The 23,265-nt window shown below is 32.5% G+C and overlaps 1 protein-coding gene across 1 annotated transcript; it reads right to left on the bottom strand.

The window, feature by feature from the left end:
• Window positions 1-17,233: 17,233 nt before the first annotated feature.
• On the bottom strand, window positions 17,234-18,403 carry LOC140920410 (protein FAR-RED IMPAIRED RESPONSE 1-like). The gene has a single exon (XM_073368684.1). The coding sequence runs from the start codon at window positions 18,401-18,403 to the stop codon at window positions 17,234-17,236; it is 1,170 nt and encodes a 389-aa protein (XP_073224785.1).
• Window positions 18,404-23,265: the final 4,862 nt, after the last annotated feature.

Below are 23,265 nucleotides of genomic sequence, written 5' to 3'. Positions count from 1 at the left end.
CCTTACAACCGTGAGATTTTCACTATTCACACCTTTTATCTTTATCACACCTTAATCAATTACAATCTTCACCTTTCAACCTATGAACGATTTTTAAAGTCACCTTTCAACCTTGAAATAATTTTACAAACACATTCAATCTAACATAAAAAATAGATTTGAGTTGCAAATGATGTGTATGATAAAAGTGTTTGGCATCTAATGATTCTCAACTCTTGGTTTGACATAACTAAAGACAAACTCAGTAAATAATGATCAAAAAATATAGTGAAGAGAGTTGAAGTTTTCTTGAAGAGTTTTTGACTTGTTCTTACTTGAACAAGTGTTGGTATATTTGTAAATAGAATTTTTACCTTCATCTTCAAATTGATCTTCAATTTATAGATGAGAGGCTTTGAATATTCAGTTTAAACTTAATATATATGTTAAACATATCTTCCAAATGAGAGATCTATTTTAAAACAATTAAACACATATTTATATTGATGTCTAAAACATTCTTCACAAACCTGTAACATTCTTTCTTTTGGGTCTGATGGAAAATGTGAATGAGTTAGTGGGTTGTGAAATGTCGTTTGGCACTATTCCAAATCAGAATTATGCAGAATATTTTGCAGAATAATGTAAGTACAATGTACTTGGGTCCTTCCTCACAACTCATCAATATAGAGATCAATTTGGTCATAAATCTGGATGTTGTTTTCCTCCTTTGGGAATTTAGCTCGAGTTTTGGGTTTGACCATTGATTTGAGCAGTCTTGATACTCTTTAACTTGTGGTTTGGGATGTCGAAAATGATCTATAACTTGAAAGTTCTTTTATAAAACTAGATCATTCTTGGTTCTGTGTTGTATGGAAAACATGGGTGAAGGATTTAACAATTGTTTTTATGTTAGTTCTTTGTCTCAGAGGCATGCTGACATTTCTACAAAAGGTTAGTAGTGTCCTTTCACCCGTATTGTCCTAGTTGTACTTGTTCATAGGTCATCAATCTAGAGATTGATCGGGTCATTAATCTTGATGTTGTTTTTACTTTTATGGGTCATTAGCTAGACTTTTGGGTTTGATTATTGTTTAGAGTAGTATTGATATTCGTTTATCTTAAGATCCAGACTATGGAGAATGATTCATTCTACTTTTGTACTTAACACGTACTAACTGAAATAATCTTCACAAACCAGAATGATCATTAGATAAAACAAAATGATCTTTTGAAAATCAGAATGATCCTTTGTAAAACACTAGAATGCTCTTCTAATCAATCTGAGTATCATTATGTAGATCAATATGCAACATATTTTGTATGATTGCTTTTGCAAGTAGGCCTTCAAATCTTGACTTTTAATTTCTCATGAAATGTTGGAAAGCTCATGCGCAAAATGCTAAATAATTTACTACATGTTGACATTCCAAAAAGATTCTTATTGTTAGTTGTTCTTTAATATAACAACCAGAACACTCTAGTGAATGTTCTTCCATAATTCTTTAAATAAATGACTTAATAAATGACTCAATATTGAAATAATTTATTCTTCAAAGTTGATTATTGTCATTTTGTTGAACTGATATCAGTATTTATGAGTGCAATGAACTTGTCCATCATGAGAACATTCTTTCATAACCATTGAGAATGTTTTCTTCTACATGAGAGGATAAATCTTTTGTTGAAGCAATACTTCCTACAATTGAACGCATTCTTAATAACTACAAACAACATCAGATACACATGGATGAAACCATTATTGTATCCTCCATAATAGAAAAACTTCCACCTTCGTGGAAAGATTTCAAAAAATCCATGAAACAGAAGAAAAATGACATATCACTTGAGCAATTGGGTAATCACCTTTGTTTAGAAGAAGAGTACCGCAAACAAGAGGATACTAAAAACCAAGTTTCTCATGAAAAGGTCCATGTAATGGAGGAAGAAAATTCAAGCAAAACTTTTAAGAAAAGAAATTGAGATTTTGATAAATCTCATGAAAAACACAATGGAAATGATGAACAAAGAAAGAAAAGAAAAGAAAGTTGTTATCAGTAAGATCCTTAATTTTTAAATCCTAAATTATACAATTTTAGGGTATTTGGTGTTCAAGTTCTTAGGCTTTTAGCCTAGTTTTTGGTAATTAGTGGGTTAAATGCTAAAAATATATTTTTAGAAATTGGATTAAAATTATTTGTCGGAGAATAATTTATTTACGTTTCCAAAAATTTAATACGGAACAATTTTGTTAAAAATATCTCTTGTTGCAGAAAATTTTATCTGTCTATTGAGTTGCGACGAGAGTATATACTTTTATCAAAATAGATGGTGATGTGTGTAAGCGTTGTTAGATAATGTTTGAGTTTGATTTTAATTATAATATGTATATATATATATGTTATTATATGTAATGTATATATATGTCTATAAGTTATATATGTAAACAAGAGGAAAGGAAACAGAGAAAACAGAAGCGTTTCCCTCCTTGCCTCGCGAGTTCGCCCTTTTCTTCCTTCTTGCTTCTCCTTGCTTTTTCTTTCTTTTGCTTCAAGAAAAGAAACCCAAGGCTTGGTGGGTGAGAAAGCAAAGAATTTCTCAGCTTCATTCTTCTTGTTTGATTCGAAAACGAAGAAAAACGGTGTTAGGGATTTCAAAACCGTCAAACACAAACCTTCACTTTTCTTCTAGATCTAAGCTTCGTTTCGCGAAGATATAGAAGGGAAAGTTGCTCACCTACACGCTACGGTGCTAGTGAACAAACTTTGGAAGCGACGTCATGAGCGGTGATTTTATCGAAATTACTCGCGGTACCGTAATCGCTTGTTAAAGCTAACATTAAGGTAAGGGCTCCTTCCAAACTTTTAGTTTTCATTTAGGGACTTATCTGTGGTTCTGTGGAAAAGAAATTTGTTAGAGTTGAAGTTTTGATTTGGGGAAAATGAATTTAATGCTTTTATGGGTGAAATTTTAGAGTTGGGTTTTGGTGATATTGATGAGTGTTTCATGGAAAATGAATTTAACTCATTTATGTGTGGTTTTGAGGAAATGAAATTTGATGTGTTTGAGTGGTGGGTTGAGATAATTTTGTGGTTGTCGTGTTTGACGTGTTCATAATTAATATTTATAAAATTTGAGATATGTTTGTGTGGGTTTTGTGGAAAAATGAATTGATGTGATTTGGTGTGAATTGTGGATTGAATTTGAGAATATGTCTGAGTATTTTCTGTGTGGAATTTGAAAATCATTAGAGTTAAACGAGTATTAAAAATGGGGAATCTTTTAATATCTCTGTTTACTTAATGTTTGTTGTGAAAATCATTAGAGTTAAACGAGTATTAAAAATGAGGAATCTTTTAATATCTCTGTTTACTTAATGTTTGTTGTGAAAATCATTAGAGTTAAACGAGTATTAAAAATGGGGAATCTCTTAATATCTTTGTTTACTTAATGTTTGTAGTGAAAATTGTTAGAGTTAAACGAGTATTAAAAATGGGGAATCTTTTAATATCTATGTTTACTTAATGATTGTCATGAAATTTGTTAGAGTTAAATGAGTATTAAAAATGAGGAATCTTTTAATATCTGCATTTACTCAACGATTGTCGTGGATAGAGTCAGAATATGCTCATGCATTTCATAGTACATGGCGACCGGATGGGCCATGGTGATAGTGGTGACTGGATGGGCCACGAGATGATTCCATGTGATTTGTTGGTTCATCTTATCCTTGCGGAGGTAGATAGTACTTCGGCCTCTGATAGGCGGTACATTTAGACTGCACATTTTTGGTAAATCGTGCTGACCCGTGATAGGTGGCACCTCGGTAAATAGTACTTCGGCCTGTGATAGTCGGTACATTTACGATTTACATTTTTGGTAAATCGTGTTGACCCGTGATAGGTGGCACCTCGGTAAATAGTACTTCGGCCTGCGATAGGCGGTACATCTACGATTTACATTTTTAGTAAATCGTGATGGCCCGTGATAGGTTCCTCGGTAAATAGTACTTCAGCCTGTGATAGGCGGTACATTTACGATTTACGTTTATGGTAAATCATGCTGACCCGTGATAGGTGGCACCTCGGTAAATAGTACTTCGGTCTGTGAAAGGCGGTACATTTACGATTTACATTTTTAGTAAATCGTGTTGACTCGTGATAGGTGGCACCTCGGTAAATAGTACTTCGGCATGTGATAGGCGGTACATTTACGATTTACATTTTTAGTAAATCGTGTTGACCCGTGATAGGTGGCACCTCGGTAAATAGTACTTCGGTCTGTGATAGGCGGTACATTTACGATTTACGTTTTTAGTAAATCGTGTTGACCCGTGATAGGTAGCACCTCGGTAAATAGTACTTCGGCCTGTGATAGGGGGTACATTTACGATTTACGTGTTTAGTAAATCGTGCTGACCCGTGATAGGTAGCACCTCGGTAATTTAGTACTTCGGCCTGTGATAGGCGGTACAATTATGATTTACGGCCCTTCGAGGAGCGATTTTGATTGGAATTTCGAGTCCATGCATTTTGGCATATACGCATTGCATTCGGGTGCTTGGCACGTGAGTCGTGTTTGATTCAAGATTATGATTGAGTCTTTGAACTCAAGTTGTCGTAGTGATTGTGCTATAATTGCTTAGTGTGAATGTTTTGGAATTGTGTGTAAGTGTGATTGATTGCAAAACCATTTCGAAACTTATGTTGTCGTGGTGATTGTGTTATAATTGCCAAGTGTGGATGTTTTGGAATTGTGTGTAAGGGTGATTGATTGCAAAACTATTTCGAAACTCAAGATGTCGTGGTGATTGCGCTATAATTGCTAAGTGTGATTGTTTGGATTTGTGTGTAAGTGTTGATTGATTTCGCAACCCTTTAAAAAGCTTAATTTTGCTGAATTTTGCTGTTTTCCTGTTGCTGTCTGATGTGTATTCGAATACAGAAAGCTGTATTCGAATACAGACATGTTGTTTTTGCCACTGACTTACTGTGTAGTCGAATATAGATTGTTGTATTCCAATACAGACATGTTGGTTTGCTACTGACTTGCTGTGTAGTCGAATACAGAAGGCTGTATTCAAATACAGACATGCTGTTTTTGCTGCTGATGCTGAAACAGCCTTGTATTCGAATACAGAGATGCTGTATTCGAATACAACAGTGTTGTTTTGTTAAAAACTTCATTTTTCAACCTTGTTTATGAATGTTTGGCATATGAAAACCCTTTTAAGGTGCATGCTAAGTTGAAATATTATTTTGTGCATTTAAAAACTTAAATGTTATGTGTTAATTGTTAATTTCGGTTGGTGACCCTTTACAACTATTGTGGAAATCTGGGCTTTTCCCTCAGATGAGAACTAGGACCATCCTACCGGTTAGTACCCTATAGATGGGAAGGTAGTTGGACACACCTGACTGGAGCTGTGTCATGAGGATCTTGCAGAGCGCGTGAAGATCATCCGGGATGTATAGTTTTTTGGTAGAATGATCAGATTAGTTTGATGTATAGGAACTATGCGTCTTTCTTTTTGGGTTGTGTTTATTTTAATTTGGAAGACTGTACCCATACTAATATTGTTTGTTTGACATTTTATTATGATGGGGTCCATGTACCACTTTTTGAAGTGTGTAAATACTTTGGATTCGTATTTCAAAAACTATTCCGCTGCTTGTAAATTTTGTTGACTTATTTGTCGTTGTGTTACGACTTAAATATTTATCCAAAAGTATTTCCTTCATTATTTCTTTGTTTTTATGAATTTGTTTGGAAAAAAAAATACACTCGCGCTGTTAAAAATCGGGGTGTTACATTATCATTGTGGAAAACCAGGAAACTTTAAAAATGAGCGCAGATTCTTGAAAAGGAAGAACCAAAAGAAGAATTCAAGTGCAACAAAAGATAATCTTGTTGTTGTCATTTATGAACTCAACATGATTGAAGATGTTGAATCTTGGTGGATAGACTCTGGTGCTATCCTCCATGTGTGCAAAAACAAAGAACTATTTAAGACCATTGATGAAGAAGATGGAAATGTTATGTACATGGGAAATGCCTCAACTGTCCAAGTCAAAAGAAAAGGAATAATGGAAATTGAATTCACTTCCGGAAAAACACTTACCCTTAAAGATATAATTCCGACTTTTGATAAAGATTTCGAATGATATGATGAAATCAAATTTAATTCCGACTTTTTATAAAAATTCAAATTCATGTACTATTTGCATGCTAACTAAAATCACAAGACAACCTTTTAAAAGAGCTAAAAGAAGTTCTAAGTTATTTGATTTAATTCACTCTTATGTATGTGATTTACATGGTTGGCCTACAATTGGTGGTAAAAAGTATTTTGTCACTTTTATTGATGATTGCACTAGATTTTGTTATGTTTATTTAATGTAATCTAATAATGAAGTTTTAGACAAATTTAAAATATTTAAAGCACAAGTAGAACTTCAACATGAAACTTTTATCAAGTGTTTTAGAATTGATAAAGGGGGGAGTTCTATCATCCTGAGTATTTTGAGTCCACTGGTATTGTGCATCAAACAACAACACCATATTTCTCACAACAAAATGGAATTGTAGGGAGGAAAAACCAGGTATTAGAAAAAAAAAATATGGTGAATGTCATGTTATCATATTCTGGTTTATCTAAAGGTTATAGAGGTGAAGTCATACTAACTAGATGTTATTTGCTAAATAGAATTCCTAATAAAAAGAGCAAGATATCCCCATATGAACTCTGGAAGAAAAGAAAACCCAACCTTAACTATTTAAAAGTGTGGGGCTGTAGAGCAATTATTAAGGTTCCTGAACCAAAAAGAAATAAATTAGGAGAAAGAGGAATTGAATGTGTATTGTTGGGCTATGTTGAAAATAGCAAGGCATATAGATTCATGGTTATTGAATCTATTGACTCATATCCTATTAACACAGTGATTGAGTCAAGAGATGCAGTTTTTCAAGAAATTAGATTTAACTCAATTCCACATCCCAAGGAAATTGTCTTTTCTGGTGTACATAGACTATAAAATAATGTATCTAATAATGATACTTTGATATGATCAGAACCTAGAAGAAGTAAAAGAGCTAGAAAAGATAAAAGTTATGGACTAGACTTCTTTATGTTCCTTGTAGAAAGTACAAATGATTCCATTAATAGTTATGGATCAATTTTCTATAATTTAGAGAGTGACCCATGCACATATGAAGAGGCAATAAAGTCTTAAGACAATGCCTTTTGGAAAGAAGACATCCAAGAGAAAATGGACTCAATTATAGGGAATAAAACTTGAAAATTAGTACACCTCCCAGGCTGTAAATGGATCTTTAAGAAGAAAATGAAAGTTGATGTACTATTGATAAATTCAAAGAAAGGCTTGTAGCCAAAGGGTTTACACAAAAAGAAGGTATCGACTACTTTGATACTTATGCACCTGTTGCAAGAATTGCATCCATAAGAGTGCTTTTGGCACTAGCGTTTATCTATAAGTTTGTTATCCATCAAATGGATGTTAAAACTACTTTCCTAAATGGAGAGTTTGATTTAGAGGTGTATATGAAACAACCTGAAGGATTTGTTATCAAACGACAAGAACATAAAGTATGTAAATTGACTAAATCTTCATATGGGTTTAAACAAGCACCCAAACAATGGCACCAAAAGTTTGATAAAGTTTTGATTTCTAATGGATACAAAATAAATGAATCTGAAAAGTGTATTTATAGTAAATTTCATATTGGAAATGGTGCTATGATTTGTTTATATGTGAATGCTATATTAATCTTTGGCACCAATTTAGATGAGGTAGAAAAAACTAAAACTTTCTTATCAAAAAATTTTGATATGAAAGATTTTGGTGAAGCAGATGTGATTTTAGGAATTAAAATCATTAGAAATGGAGTAAATATTGGTTTATCCCAATCTCACTATATTGAGAAAGTGCTAAAGAAATTTGATCAATTTAATTGCAAACCTGTTTCTACCTCATTTGATCCAAATGTTAGCTTACCACCACATAAAGAATGTCTTGTGGCACAACTAGATTATTCAAAGGTAATCGGATGCTTGATGTATGTCATGACCTATACCAGACTTGATATAGCATATGTTGTAGGTAGATTAAGTCGGTATACTAGCAATCCAAGTAAAGAACATTGGTAGATTGTTAATAGAGTATTAAAATATTTGAAAGGAACAATAAATTATAGTTTAGTCTATAGTGGATATCCTTCAGTTTTGGAAGGATATACATATGTCAGTTAGGAAAATTATGTTGAGGGTCATGCTTCCACCAGTGGATGGATCTTCAACCTTGGTGGAGGTGTAGTTTCTTAGGGATCAAAGAAACAAACTTGCATTGCCGACTCCACCATGGTTGCATAGTTCATTGCCCTAGTTGCAAATAGTAAAGAGGTTGAATGGCTAAAAAAATTGTTGTATGAGATACCAATTTGGCCAAAGCCAATGGAACTATTATTCATACATTGTGATAGTCAATCCACACTATCCAAAATATATAGCCAAGTATATAATGGAAAATCTAGACATGTTGGTTTAAGACATAGTTATGTAAATGATTTAATTTTAAATGGAGTAATATCCATAGTGTTTGTAAGAGCTGAAAAGAATCTTTCAGATCCTTTGACGAAAGGTCTGACAAACGATATAGTGTTGAAGACATCGTTGGAGATGAGACTCAAGCCCATATCTAACTAATCATCAATGGTAGAAAATCAACTCACACTTGAGTAACATCAAGTCTTTGAGTTTAATGATAAAAGTCAACTATTAGAGTGATTTCAAGTACTTGAAAATAGATACATCTCAAAGGTTAAAAGTATTTGGACCATAAGTATAAAGTTGGAAGATTGAGTTTTACTCTTAATATACATATAACATGAATTTGCTGAAATACATTATTATGGTTGTATTTCTGATATAATCTACCTATGTGAGGATGAAGTGAGGCCGCTTCAAATCGTAAGATACTGTTATCTGAAACCATGATATTTCTAAAATTATGGGACTAAGTATATTTTGAAAATAGTGGGAGATTGTGACATATTTCCAAAAATATTGGTTAATGTATGTGTGTATGTATGTATGTATGTATGTATGTATGTATGTATGTATGTATGTATGTATGTATGTATGTATGTATGTATGTATGTATGTATGTATGTATGTATGTATGTATGTATGTATGTATGTATGTATGTATGTATGTATGTATGTATGTATGTATGTATGTATGTATGTATGTATGTATGTATGTATGTATGTATGTATGTATGTATGTATGTATGTATGTATGTATGTATGTATGTATGTATGTATTTATGTATGTATGTATGTATGTATGTATGTATAAATGGTTTAAATTGACATGATATAGTTGTTGGCTCAGTGGTGTGTTTACTTTTTGAATAAATTATTTTTGAAAAGGTGCAACTGTTGAATAAAACTGTAACAACCCGACCCTTACCATTATCTGTATTGTTAATCACAACCTTCTTAGCTCAATTGATAGAGGGAATGAGTAGACAGTGGTACTTATCCCCCCAGGTAAGTATGTATTGTTAATCACAAACTCGTTATTTTCTAATGAGGTCCCGAGTTCAATTCCCATGAAAGGCAAAAACTCGTCTTTTTTTCCCTTACCGTTATCGGCAAGGGGACGAGAAAGTCGTGATTAACAGTGCCGATAACAGTAAGGTCGGGCTATTACAAAATGAAAAAGGCGCAATTGATGGTTTACCCATCAACCACTAGACTCTTGCAACTATTCAGTCAATATATGAACGTTATTTGTATATACCTTTTCACAAACTGAATGGTAGAACCAAGAATTGTACCTCTTTCTCAAGTGACATTATTTTTCTATAAATAGTGTCATTTTTTACAGAATGAAGAACGAAAATTTTGTCTTTGGCTATCCACTTTTTCTCATCCATTTTATATTCTAAGTCATCATATTCTTCTCTAATGCATGAGTGAATGATATGAAAAATTCTTTTGTAACATATTATTGAAAGATACTTTTGGTGTGTTAGTTAGTGCAAATCACATCAAGGTTTTCCGAAGTATCCTGAAATGGATTCATTGTTCATCCCATTTGCATCCGATTGGTGGGGGCGAATCGAACATAAAGGCTAATGTAACTTCACACTTTGGAATTTCTTACATATAATCTTCATCAACAACTTCATTATTAAAGTCTTGCAGCAATTGACACCAACAGATCCAACAAATTTCACCTTGTTGCAAGTGGCTGAACTCCAATTCATTTTTCTTCTGAATGCTCTTAGGGTAGTATTTGTCAAGGAATATCGGTTGGAAATGCTCCCAATTTATAGGTGTCCCCATAGTGGCCATGTATGCATTTGCATCTTTTCACCGGTGGTTAGCCTCACCCTTCGACAGGTGAGTTGTGAACACCACTTTCTATTCTCTTGTGCATTGAATAATTACAAAACTTTTGTCCATTTCTTATAGCCATGATTGTGATTCTATAGGGTTATGGCTTCTGGTGAAGGTAGGAGGTTTCATATTCAGGGAGACATGGAAGATGCAACTAGTAACTTTAGGTGGAAGTCCCGCTATCTGAGCTAGGTGATTATCCAAGTTTGTTGTAGTCGTGATTTATTGTTGCATCAGATGCATTACTTGGTCTAAACGATCACCATGGTCTGCTGGTGGGGGTTGGCCTTCCGCGCCTTTTCATGTTTGCTACCATAATTTTGCCCGAATATCAAACTGGTCAAACTCAATATTTAGTGAAATGATAATTGGAATGATAAGAAACAAAACAAAGTTGATGATCTAAAGTAACTACCGACTCTGACACAAAGGTTGGATCGACTTTGATACCAAAATATAACCCTATATTATACATGTAGAATATAACGTAGAATACCACAATTTAATTATTCGAGTAGTTACGCAGTCATTAAAAAGTCATAATTGTTACAAAATAATAATATAAATCATAAGGTGGCAATATAGTCATCCATAAGATGACAAATCAGATATACAAAGCACCAGAGCATAGAGCTGTAGTAAATAAGTTGAAGGAAAGATTGTCAGTAGTGACATTCTGCTATCCAAGTCCTTCTATTGATATTGGACCTTCTGATAAGTTAATTAATGGTGACATAAACTTACAATTATACAAGAGTATGACAAATGCAGAGTACTTTAGCAGGTTTTTCAATAGGAAGCTTGATGAATCCTTTATTGATAGTCTTAGATTATGATAAATGGTATTATTTAATTGTACATTTTTGTTGTACCACACTTTCATTATTTCCTCTTTGAATAATAATAAGGCTAAGTTCCTGCAATATGTATCCTTGCTTATCCAATCCTGAAAAGGCTAAAGACGACTTATCTTGATTATGGGTTCAATCTCTCATGCATATCCTCCAATGAGATTAATTTTCGTAATTATATGCGACAAGAATTAAATAGAGACCAAGCACGAAATAGAGGTAATGAACACAATCGATCACTTTGTAAATGGTTAAAAAGGAGAAATTAAAGGGAAATATTAAAAAGTTTATACCACAATTTCTAAATCCATTAATGTGTGAAAGAAGATAAAAATTTACTATTTTTATTTAGCAAGAGTTTAACATGTAACATACATGTGTATTTTACATGAAAGTTAATTAAACGTCATTTTCAAACTAAAGGAATAATTTGATGTAGACAGTTTCTTTAGGATTCAAATAACGATTTACTCAAAATTTAATTTTATGTGAAGTGTTTAAAAAATTTAGTTAGAAACCACTTTAAACATAATTTAGTTAATGGAAATTAAATTTAATGATTTATAAATATCTCATTTGATTTACTGTGATCCATTGAAAGAAATTTGTTAAACTAGTATCTAAAACTCAACCTTAAACTTCAACAAATACAATTTGGGCTAGGTAGAACCATACGGAGCAAACTACTCCTAGTACCTATTTTTTTTTTTTTTAGAGAATTTCTAGTTACATGAGTCAATTTTACATGTACCAAAACATTTGGTCTTTAAATTAATAGTTAAATAAATTTTTTCTATAATTTATAAAATTATAATAATTAAATATTATTTACCAAAAATGTTAGTGAAATAAAATTTGATTTTTTATAAAATTTTTATTACTCATAATATTGATTACTGAATATTTTTAGGATAAAATGTAAAAAAAGAAAATAGTATAATGCTTGTAGACAACTAAATCATGTTTTTCTTATGAAATGATCTTTCCTAAAATACAAAAATGATTGTTAACTTTAATTTATAAAAATGATTGTTAACTTTAATATAACTCGCGCAATGTGTTGGTTTAACTTTTTAAAAAAAAAGTTTGCATGTAAATTTTTTAAAAAGTTTGAAGGTAATATTTATGGGTGTATAAATATAGCAGGATGGCCTAAAAAAATATTTTAGTATTTATAAATTTTCATGTTTAAAAAATAATTGATATTATAATAAAAGGAATAAATGAAATGAAAACTAAAAAGTTTATGATAAAATATGTGTGATTTTCACTATAAAAAGTATCATTTAAAAAATATGAGTGATTGTTTGTATACATTTTTTTTTTTTTGCTTTAAACATTTAATCATTATAGCTAGAATACTTTTTTTCTATAAAAAAATAGAATATATGTTTTGTAAGCATTGTATTTTATATATATTTGTAAGCATTGTTTTTATATGATCATTATTTTTATTTTTATTTTTATTTTACTTTTATCTTGATTGTACTATTATTTATGTATTTATTTATTTTACTAATTGAATGTACTATTATTTCCTGTATCTTATGTTTTGTGTCTCATTTCTACTTAAACTTTGAATAACTATTTCTTCATTAGAGGTGTTGTGCTACATGTTTCTTTCAAAAACACTTTGATTGTAATTTTTTTTTTTAGTGTTTGTAATGAACAAATTCAAAGTATTATTTTTAGGACAAAAACAAAAAATAATGTTGGGAATGATAACACATTACTACTTGATTTTGATTATTTTTGTTGTCAAAAAAATTATTATTTGATTTATCCTTCATTAGTGAAATAGAATATATACCTGAGCAGTGATAAGAGTAAAATGTATACAAACTATATATTATATTGAAAATATTTAATATACAATTTAATTTAACATTTTTATTTTTTATAAAAAAAAATTCTATTTTTTTTCCAAACTCTTGCTTTTGTAAATTAGTTTGTATGTTTCTATATTTTTTATTTATTTTAATTTAAATCTGATTGGATTATTCATGCATACTTTGTGTTATTTATTTTTAAGATATAATGATTATATTTTTATATGTTTTGTGATAATTTAATGGTTATTATATTTTAAATATAAAAATGTAATTAAAATATTATGATGTATTTATATGTAATGAAGTAAAAAAGTATCGGTCAATAAAATTATGTTTGTAATGGAAGTTATATTTTTTTTTCTTAATAATATATATCATATATTAGAGATATAGACAACTAAGTAGTAGAATGAAGAATAAACAACGAATGAATTATAGAAATGTCAAATAAGAAATACGTGACATAATTAGTGTTACATGGTATATAAGAATGTAATGTGATGTCAACGTGATGGTATGTAAAATTTTAAAAAAAGATTGAACGTGATATTTATGATGTATAAATATATCAATTTGACTAGAAATTTTTTTTAATATTTATAAGTTTCTAAGATTATAAGAATAGTTGGTTGTGTAACAAAGGAATAATTGAAATGCAAACAATTGAAAAGTTTCTGATAAAATATGAGTGGTTTTCACAAATTGTATATTAATTTGAAAATATTTAATGTATCATGTGACATTTAAAAAAATATTATTTGCTTTTTTTTTTGCAAAGATTTGCTAATTTAAATAATTGTATTTCAATATTTTTTATTTATTTTACTTTTTAAATTTAATTGGATTATTTGTGCATAAGTTTGATTATTGATTTTTAATATGTGACAATTATATTTTTATATATTTTTTTGGTAATTTATGATTGCTATATTTTAATTATTAAAATGTAATTAAAATATTGTGAGGAATTTATATGCAATGAATTAAAAAAGTAACCGACATTTCAATCAAATTTATAATGAGTTATATTTTTATTGTTGGTTTTTCAATTATAGAGATAAAACTAAAGAATTAGTATAAAATGAAGAACATAAAAGGAATGAATTTTAGATATGTCACATCATATCATATGGTAAACTCATGTGATAAAATTAGTGTCAACATAAGAATTTGGAAAGTAGAAGTTTTTTTTTTTTTTATTCAAAAGACTTAAACACAACACATAACTAAAAATTCAAACTCTTGTCACATACAGTGTGTCTCTAGCTAGTTTAAATAAAATTAAGTATTTCGATATTCATTATAAAATTAAAATATTAACTCAATAGTAAGACGACAACGACGACGACGACGACCACAACGACAATGACAACAACGACAACGACAACAACAACAACAACAACGACAACAACGACAAAAACAACGACAACGACAACGACGACGACGACAACGACAACGACAACGACAACGACGACGACGACGACGACAACGACGACGACGACGACGACGACGACAACAACAACAACAACAACAACAACAACAACAACAACAACAACAACAATTTTGCTTCCCACACCCCTCAATTTTTTTTAAACCTAACATACCTAAACTACCCTTCCCTCTATATTCACTTAATACCTTCATCGTCTAATTTCATCATCTTCATTAACCTAATACCTTCATCTTCATCTTCATTAACATAATACCTTCATCTTCAATCATCTACAATCTTGAATCAAGTAAGCAATCTTCAACACCATCTTCAATCACTTCAAGCATCTTCAAGTATCTTCAATCAAGTAAGCAATGGTGTTTTCCTTTTCTGGGTTTTGAATGTTCATGAATGGGTTTTGAATGTTCATCAATGGTTATGGGTTTGATGTTGTGTTTCTGGGTTTGATGTATAATGATGGAGTTTAGATACGTGAAGTGAAATCAAGTACGTGAACTCAGATTTTCATCGTAGACGTGAACTCAGTTCACGTAAGTTGATGGAGTTCACGTACGTGAACTCAGATCACATAGGTAGACGTGAACTCAGTTCATGTAGGTTGATGGAGTTCACGTACGCGAACTCAGTTCACGTAGGTGATGGAGTTCACGTACGTGAGCACAGTTCGCGTAGGTTGATGAAGTTCACGTAGGTGAACTCAGTTCACGTATGGGTTTATGTTTGCCCCTGTTCTGGTTTATGTTATATTGCTATGTTGTTTTGATAATGATTATGATTTGTTTATCCAAAAATGGTGCGCACAATGTTTACTGATAGAGAGGGTCGTGTTATACTCGACCAAGGGACTGATAGAGAGGGTCGTGTTAGACCAACCACTTCTGCATGGGCTCACTGTGCTCAGCGTGAATTGCGTGGACAGCGAAGATTACAGAATCAACAAGCAGAACATGCGCAACCAGAATATGGGCAAGTAGAAGAGGCCCAAGCGGATAAAGCCCAACCTGAAGAGGTCCAAGCGGATGAGGCCCAACCCGAAGCAGATGACGGATATCCTGGTGGTCCAGTTGACAGGTCTGTCCTAAGGACATATGGGGATCATGTTGCGACACGACTATGGGACGACGTGGTAAATTTCTGAATCAAATTAAATACTAAATATTTGTTTAATGTGTTTGAACTTATATTTGTTCGGTTAATTTATTTTAGGATCGCGGAGAGTTAAGGGTTTTTAGCAATGAAAAAAAATTAAAAGAAGCTGTCATTGAAAATCAAGAGGTTGAGGAACTTGTTAAAAGTTCTGGTTTATATACATTGCTAAAATGCAGCTATGAGATGATCGACCAAGGTCTAATTTCTGCCTTTGTCGAGAGATGGCATCGCGACACCAACAGCTTTCATCTTCCAATTGGAGAGATGACCATTACTTTGGACGATGTCTCTTCGTTGCTGCATATACCCATCACCAGTGCATTCTTCAGCGTCAATATATTTAACAAGGATGACGTTGCAGAATTGTTGGGTGAGCTTATTGGGGTGAGTCTGGCTGATGCATATGCTGAGTTTAACTTGATGCGGACAACCACTGTTCGGTACAGTTGGTTGCTTGACGTATACCATCAGCGATGTGCTTATCAGCATTGGTAGATGGCTGTGAGGGCATTTCTTTTATTTTTTGTGGGTTGCACCTTGTTCAGCGACAAGAGTTCCTTCACATTGAGTGTTGCCTACCTTGAATGTTTCAGAGACTTCAACTCATGTGGGGGATATGCATGGGGTGCTGCTGCACTTGCTTACCTATACGACAATCTTCGAGAAGCGAGTATGCATCAGACTAGAACAGTATCAAGGTATCTGACACTATTACAGGTATTTTCGCTTGCTTTCCTGGTTTGATTTATTTCCTGATTTCATGGTTTGTTGCTTTATTGATTTATGAATATCTTATTGTACATGTGCAGGCGTGGGTGTATGAGCATTTTCCAGCATTATGTGCGAATTTTTGTATACTATCTCAGATTTATGATGAGGACTATCCGAGAGCACTTAGATGGAAGCCAAAACGGGATAAAGGTTTGGTTATTCCATTTAGGAAAGCACTGGACGAGATTGATGTTGATGGCATATGTTGGACACCCTACAGAGAGCATAGACCGAAGTGACCATTTGAGGTTGTTTCATTATTTAGAGGGTGGATACGTTGGGGTCCCAAGATGTATGCTCACTTGCCAGATAGGGTATTGCGTCAATATGGACATGTTCAAACCATCCCTGGTTCACCTTTGGAGATAGTAGATCAGACGACCACACTAGAGGAAATGGACATCATGTTTACGCAATACGTTGTACATGTAGTTGACGCTGGGGCAGTTGTACACAAACATGCAGACTGCGCAATTGAGTACATGGACTGGTTTCGTCAGATTTCTCATTCATATATCATTCGTAGAGAACCAGTGTATGTAGCACATTCGGTTGCAGAACCTGCCGATGATGATCATGCTTCAGAAGAAACAACGGTAAATTCATTTAAATTTAATTTATAACTTTATTAAATTAAATAGTCATGTAATTAATTAATGTATTTTTTAATGCAGCGTCGAGCAATACAAATTGCAGAGGAGCTTCTTGATCGACAAGTGGTATTACCTGATGGCATCACACTCGTGAATGAATTAATTTTGATATTGCGATCTCAAGTATATGTAGCACCAGGTACATCAAGTTCTTCAAACTTTTTCACTATGACGTCTATTTCATGTTTCACAGATAACTCTGAAGGTTTACTTGATGCATCAACATGGAAAGTTAATTTACTCCACCAAACATGAATATCATCTAATGGAATGGAACGTGGGATCATACTATACCTGGCTATTTCACATGCACAAGGTTGACCATGTGTTGTCCTAATTGTGCAACGACACTCAGTCTGATCAATACCTACATACTTCACGCGGTCATACTCTGCCGCAATGTGATCAATTGCATTTTTTGACACAACGCCATGCAAATTCGCGTATAATTTGTTACTATATCGATGCACCTTTTGAATGATGCTCTTTTCAAATGATGCTATTATCTCATTGTGTTGTAATACAATCATGCTATTGATGGCTTCCCAAACACTGCATATATCACCAATATTATCTTGTAATATCCTTTTCAAACTCCAATGCGCCGACTCAACCCTTTGTGTTGTGGTGTTCCCAAAGTGCATAACTCTATTTGTCCACGCCTCAACAAACCTTTCCTTGTGAGGAATTAACCACTGCTCGTGTACATAATCATAAAAAATAGAACAGCTACTACAAATTCCTTCAAAGATAGCCAACTTCGTGTAGTACTGAGCCTCATCATAACTGTAAATAAGAGCCTCCCATGCCTCCATTATTTGCACTTGCTTCTTTTTTGGAAACACAGTCATCTTGCACTTGGCTTTGACATGCTTGCATATATGAAACAAGCATAATAAATTCGCTGCTTTTGGAAAAACATTTTCAATTGCGTTCATCAAAGCAAGGTCTCTATCAGTAACGATGACTTCAACTTCACCACTTGTAATTTGTTCTTTCACCATTTGTAGTGCACATGTGAAGTTATCAACACGCTCAAACTGTAGATATGCAAATCCCACACAAAATGTCATTTCAGTAGATGTAACACCAATAATCTCAAGTAATGGCATTTGATACCTACAGGTCTTGTAAGTGCTATCCATAATCAATATTATGTGAAAATTATTTACAAGAGTGATAGCGTCTAGATGGGCCCAAAATATGTCCCTCAACTCATCTGAACCCTCTACCTTCGTATATCGATAAACATATTTGTCGCGTTCCATCAATGTCAAAAGATGTTGCATTTCTGTTCTATTACCTCTAAGTGATGAACGATATGTTTGACGTGCATTGTAAACTTGTTTTATTGTCGTCAAACTTTCAACGTTATGATCCCTCAATGTCATTAAAATGTTCGCGTTCCATCAATGTCAAAAGATGTTGCATTTCTTTTCTATTACCTCTAAGTGATGAACGATATGTTTGTGCATCATTGTAAACTTGTTTTATTGTCGTCAAACTTTCAACGTTATGATCCCTCAATGTCATTAAAATGTTTTTTGGTTTTACAAAGTTCTTTGTCATATCACCAAGTACATTTTTCTCAACTTGAGACAATCGGCCTAAGAAAGAGTGATCGGTTAGTTTCTTTATCATATCACCAAGTACATTTTTCTCAACTTGAGACAATCGGCCTAAGAAAGAGTGACCGGTTAGTTTCTTTATCATATCACCAAGTACATTTTTCTCAACTTGAGACAATCGGCCTAAGAAAGAGTGACCGGTTAGTTTTTTGGCCAATTTGTGGTTATGGAGACCACATATTACATGCAAATACCATCCATCATCAACATTTGACCGTGTTCCTCTCAATCTAAATGGACAATCACATTTTCTAGTCCAAGTACTCCTCGTAAGATTAGGATTCTTCCAAGGTCTATATTTACCACTTCTTTCACAACCAAGAATTAATTTTGTCTTTTTCTTGGTCGTGCTGTCGCAGTTTCAGATCTAAAAATCACAACAACAATTCCATTTTCCCTTCCAACATTTCTATCCCATTTCAATAATTCATCCCGTGTATCAAACATCATGCCGGTGGTAAACAGATCAGTCAAATAAATCATAACAGGTTCAACTCCGTCATTCATAGCGTCAAAATTAGGTTCCACATCATCACACATTTCTTCAAAATCAAGATCCAAATCGTCATACATTTCTTCAAAATCAGGTTCCAAACCTTCCAAACCTTCATACATTTCGTCATTCTTGTCTCCCCCTTCATCCATTTAACTGCATCCAATAAATTACATAAATATAACAACACAAAAATTCTTAACTCCTAAACACAATAAACAAAAACAAAAAACAAAAAAAAAATCCAAATTTTATCACCTTTACATGAACTGAGAAACACGTATCACATACGTGAATTGAATTCAAGTGAACATACGTGAACTCAGTTCACGTACGACTGAACTTTTACAAATTTTCATCCTATACGTGAATTCTATTCACATGTATGCTACGTGAACTCAGTTCACATACACATACGTTATCTTAGTTCATGTAGGTAATATCAATTTTAAAACTCCATTGATGTACGCAAACTTAATTGACGTACGTTTACGTAAACCTAATTCACGTAGAATCAACATTTTCATAATTTCATCAAGTACGTAAATTCGTTTCACGTAGACGTATGTGAACTAAGTTCACGTACGAAACCCAGATTTGGAAAAAAAATATCAGCTATAAAACACAACAAAATACATACCTAGTTGATTTGAGTCACTATAATGATGAAGATGATGAAAATGATGAAGATGTTCAAAATGATTAAAGATTATTGAACATGAAATGTATCAAAATGATTGAAGAATATTGAAGAAGATTGAAGTTGGTAGGTAATGAAGATGAAAATGATGAAGATAGAAAATGAGTGGTTAAGTGAATATAGAGGGAAGGGTAGTTTAGTTATTTTGGGTTTTAAAAAAAATTGAGGGGTGTGGGAAGCAAAATTGAATTAGTTATGGAGAGAAAAAGAGAGCGCAAATAAAGCTTTCTTTGATTAGGTTTTTCAAGCATTTAAAATTGGGATGGATCCATACTAAAGATTATAATATTTTGAAGAGTATTGTTAATCCTCTCAATTTTAAATTATAAAAAATTATTTGTCTAACTGGTTGGGTTGGGTAAGAGAGTGACTAGTTGAGATATTTTCAAATTCTATGTAATCCCAACATTAAATTTTATACGGTCTGCTGTTATGTTTCATATGTCCAATATGAAATATGAATAGAGGTAGCGATATTCATAGAATAAGAACTAAATTGAATTAAACTACATTAATTGTTTGATTTATTTCCTAAAAATAACTTTTGAGTCACATTTAGTTCAATTTTGAACTGATTTATAAATATAAATTAAGTTAGTATTTTGAATAAATTTTTAGTTAAAATTAGTTTTGAACTAGATCTTCGAGAAAAGAATTTTAAAAAATTTTGAATAAAAAAATTTCATTTGTTCTCAAGAAAAAAAAAATTATTTTTTTCTGAGAAAAATAGATGTTAAAAGTTTCTCGAGAAAATAATTTTTCGAGATAAAAAGTTTCAATTATTTTTTGAAAAAAAATATTGAGAAAAGATTCAAAATTATTTTTGTTTTAGAAAAATAGATGTAAAAAATTGTGATTATTTTTCAAAAAACCTTTCAAGAAATAAATTTTTTCAATTTTTTCTTAAAAGTTTTCCAAGAAAAAATAATTTACAATTTTTTCTCAATTTTTTTGATTTTTTTAAATTTCAATTTTCAATTCGGTAATTATTATTATATCAGAAGTCCATGCGAAACGATTCAAGTTATTACCTCTATTTACATTTTATCAATTGTATTTGACCCGTGTGCGACAGCGGATCTAATTGGTGCCGTTGTCGGGGACTCTCTGATAACAATATTAACCCTGTTTTCAGGCGACTATGGCGGATTGCTCCGAAATTTTGCTAGAAAATCAGTCCAAATTCCTTCGTTTAGACTCGTTTTTCAATTTTTTGAATTTTTCATATTCTCCAAAAATTCCAAAAAAATTTGTGTTGCCTTTATTTGATTTTTAGTAATTTTTGGTGGTATTTTTATATTTTTTGAATTTTATTTGATAGGGTTTTCGATTTTTCACTTCAATTTTAGCATTAGGAACATTTTTGGAATTTTCAAAATTGTTATTTTGTATTGCATTGTTATGATGATTCATGACTAGCGCTAGTTATGTGAATCTTCATTCTCTTGAACCTGAAATAGATAGGACATTCATTTACGTCGTAGACTTAATAGAGCTGCTATTGTTAACGAGTTAGAGTTAGATACTGAAATTGACAACTTGTTGCAAAATATGGCTGATGCGAATAATAGAACCTTAAGACAACTTGTTGCACCTAATGTCAATTATAATGCATTATGTATCATGTAACACCCCGTTTTTCAAAGCGAGGGTATATTTTTTTTTTTTCAAAAGAGATTAAACTAAAACAGAGAAATAAATAAGGAAATGCCTTTGGATAAATAATTGAGTTATTATAATTTACAAGCTGCGGAAAAGTTTCTCCAAATATAAATCCAAAGCATTTACACAACAACCAATGGTACATGGAACTCATTCAAACAAGATGTCAAACTGACAATATTAGTATAAGTAAAGTTTTCCAAATTAAAATACTCCAACCCAAAAAGAAGGACGTCTAGTCCATATACATCAACCTAATCTGATCATCCTACCAAAAAACTAACGTAGCTCCAGTCAAGCATTCCCGTCCGTAGGGTACAAAACGAACCGGTAGGATCGTCCTGACTCTCATCTGAGGGCAAAGCCCAGATTTCCACAATAATTGTAAAGGGTCACCAACCAGAAAATAACAGTTAACACATAACAATTAAGTTTTTAAAATGCACAAAATAACCTTTCACTAAGCATGCACCTTAAAAGGATTTTCCATATGCTAAAAGTTCATATAACACATGCCAAATAACAATGACGACAAAATAAGGTTCTCAATCCATCAAGTAATACATAACTAACCAATACCTTGATAAATCAATGAGCAATCTGTTATCTAACTCAAAATAAGAATTTCTACTAAGCCAATCGATTGGGCAATCGATTTCCTGAAGGTTTTTAGTGAAATTTGAATTCTGGGCTTAATTCAATCGATTGGGCAATCAATTGACAGCATATCTCAGCCCCTGACTTAAATTCAATCGATTGGGCAATCGATTGGGCAATCGATTGGTCAATCAATTGACAGCATATCTCAGCCCCTGACTTAAATTCAATCGATTGGGCAATCGATTGGGCAATCAATTGACAGCATATCTCAGCCCCTGACTTAAATTCAATCGATTGGGCAATCAATTGACAGCATATCTCAGCCCCTGACTTAAATTCAATCGATTTCCAAATCGATTAACTGCAATCACGCGTTCCCATCTCCATTCCCGTCCGTAGGGTACGAACCGGTAGGATCGTCCTGACTCTCATCTGAGGGCAAAGCCCAGATTTCCACAATAATTGTAAAGGGTCACCAACCAGAAAATAACAGTTAACACATAGCAATTAAGTTTTTAAATGCTCAAAACAACTTTTCAACTAAGCATGCACCTTAACAGGATTTTCCATATGCTAAAAGTTCATATAATGCTTGTCAATTAACAATGAACTCAAAATGAAGTTCTCCAACCATCAAGTAATACATAACTGACCAAAGCATTGATAAATCAATTGAGCAATCGATTATCTAACTCAAAATGAGGACTTTTGCTGAGCCAATCGATTGCCAAATCGATTTGGTCAGTTCTGCTGAGTTTTTGCATGACCAAATCGATTTCTAAGTCGATTTTGTCAGTTTTGATGAGTCCCTGTGTTGCCAAATCGATTTCCAAATCGATTTTGGCAGTTTTGCTGAGTTCCTGCCTCTCTGCCAATCGATTTCCAAATCGATTTCTTAAAAGATTTTGAAAGACATATTTATACAATCGATTGGCAAATCGATTAGGTTAAAATAGTGAACTTCCTGCAACTCATCCAATCGATTGGGAAATCGATTTCCCTGCTTATTCTTCCAAGAATACTTAAACTAATTCAATGACACTCACACATAACTCCAAAACTTAACAC

This window comes from Cicer arietinum, chromosome 5, assembly GCF_000331145.2.
Source record: "Cicer arietinum cultivar CDC Frontier isolate Library 1 chromosome 5, Cicar.CDCFrontier_v2.0, whole genome shotgun sequence".
Lineage (NCBI taxonomy): Eukaryota > Viridiplantae > Streptophyta > Magnoliopsida > Fabales > Fabaceae > Cicer > Cicer arietinum.
This window is presented reverse-complemented; position numbering and strand designations above follow the sequence as displayed.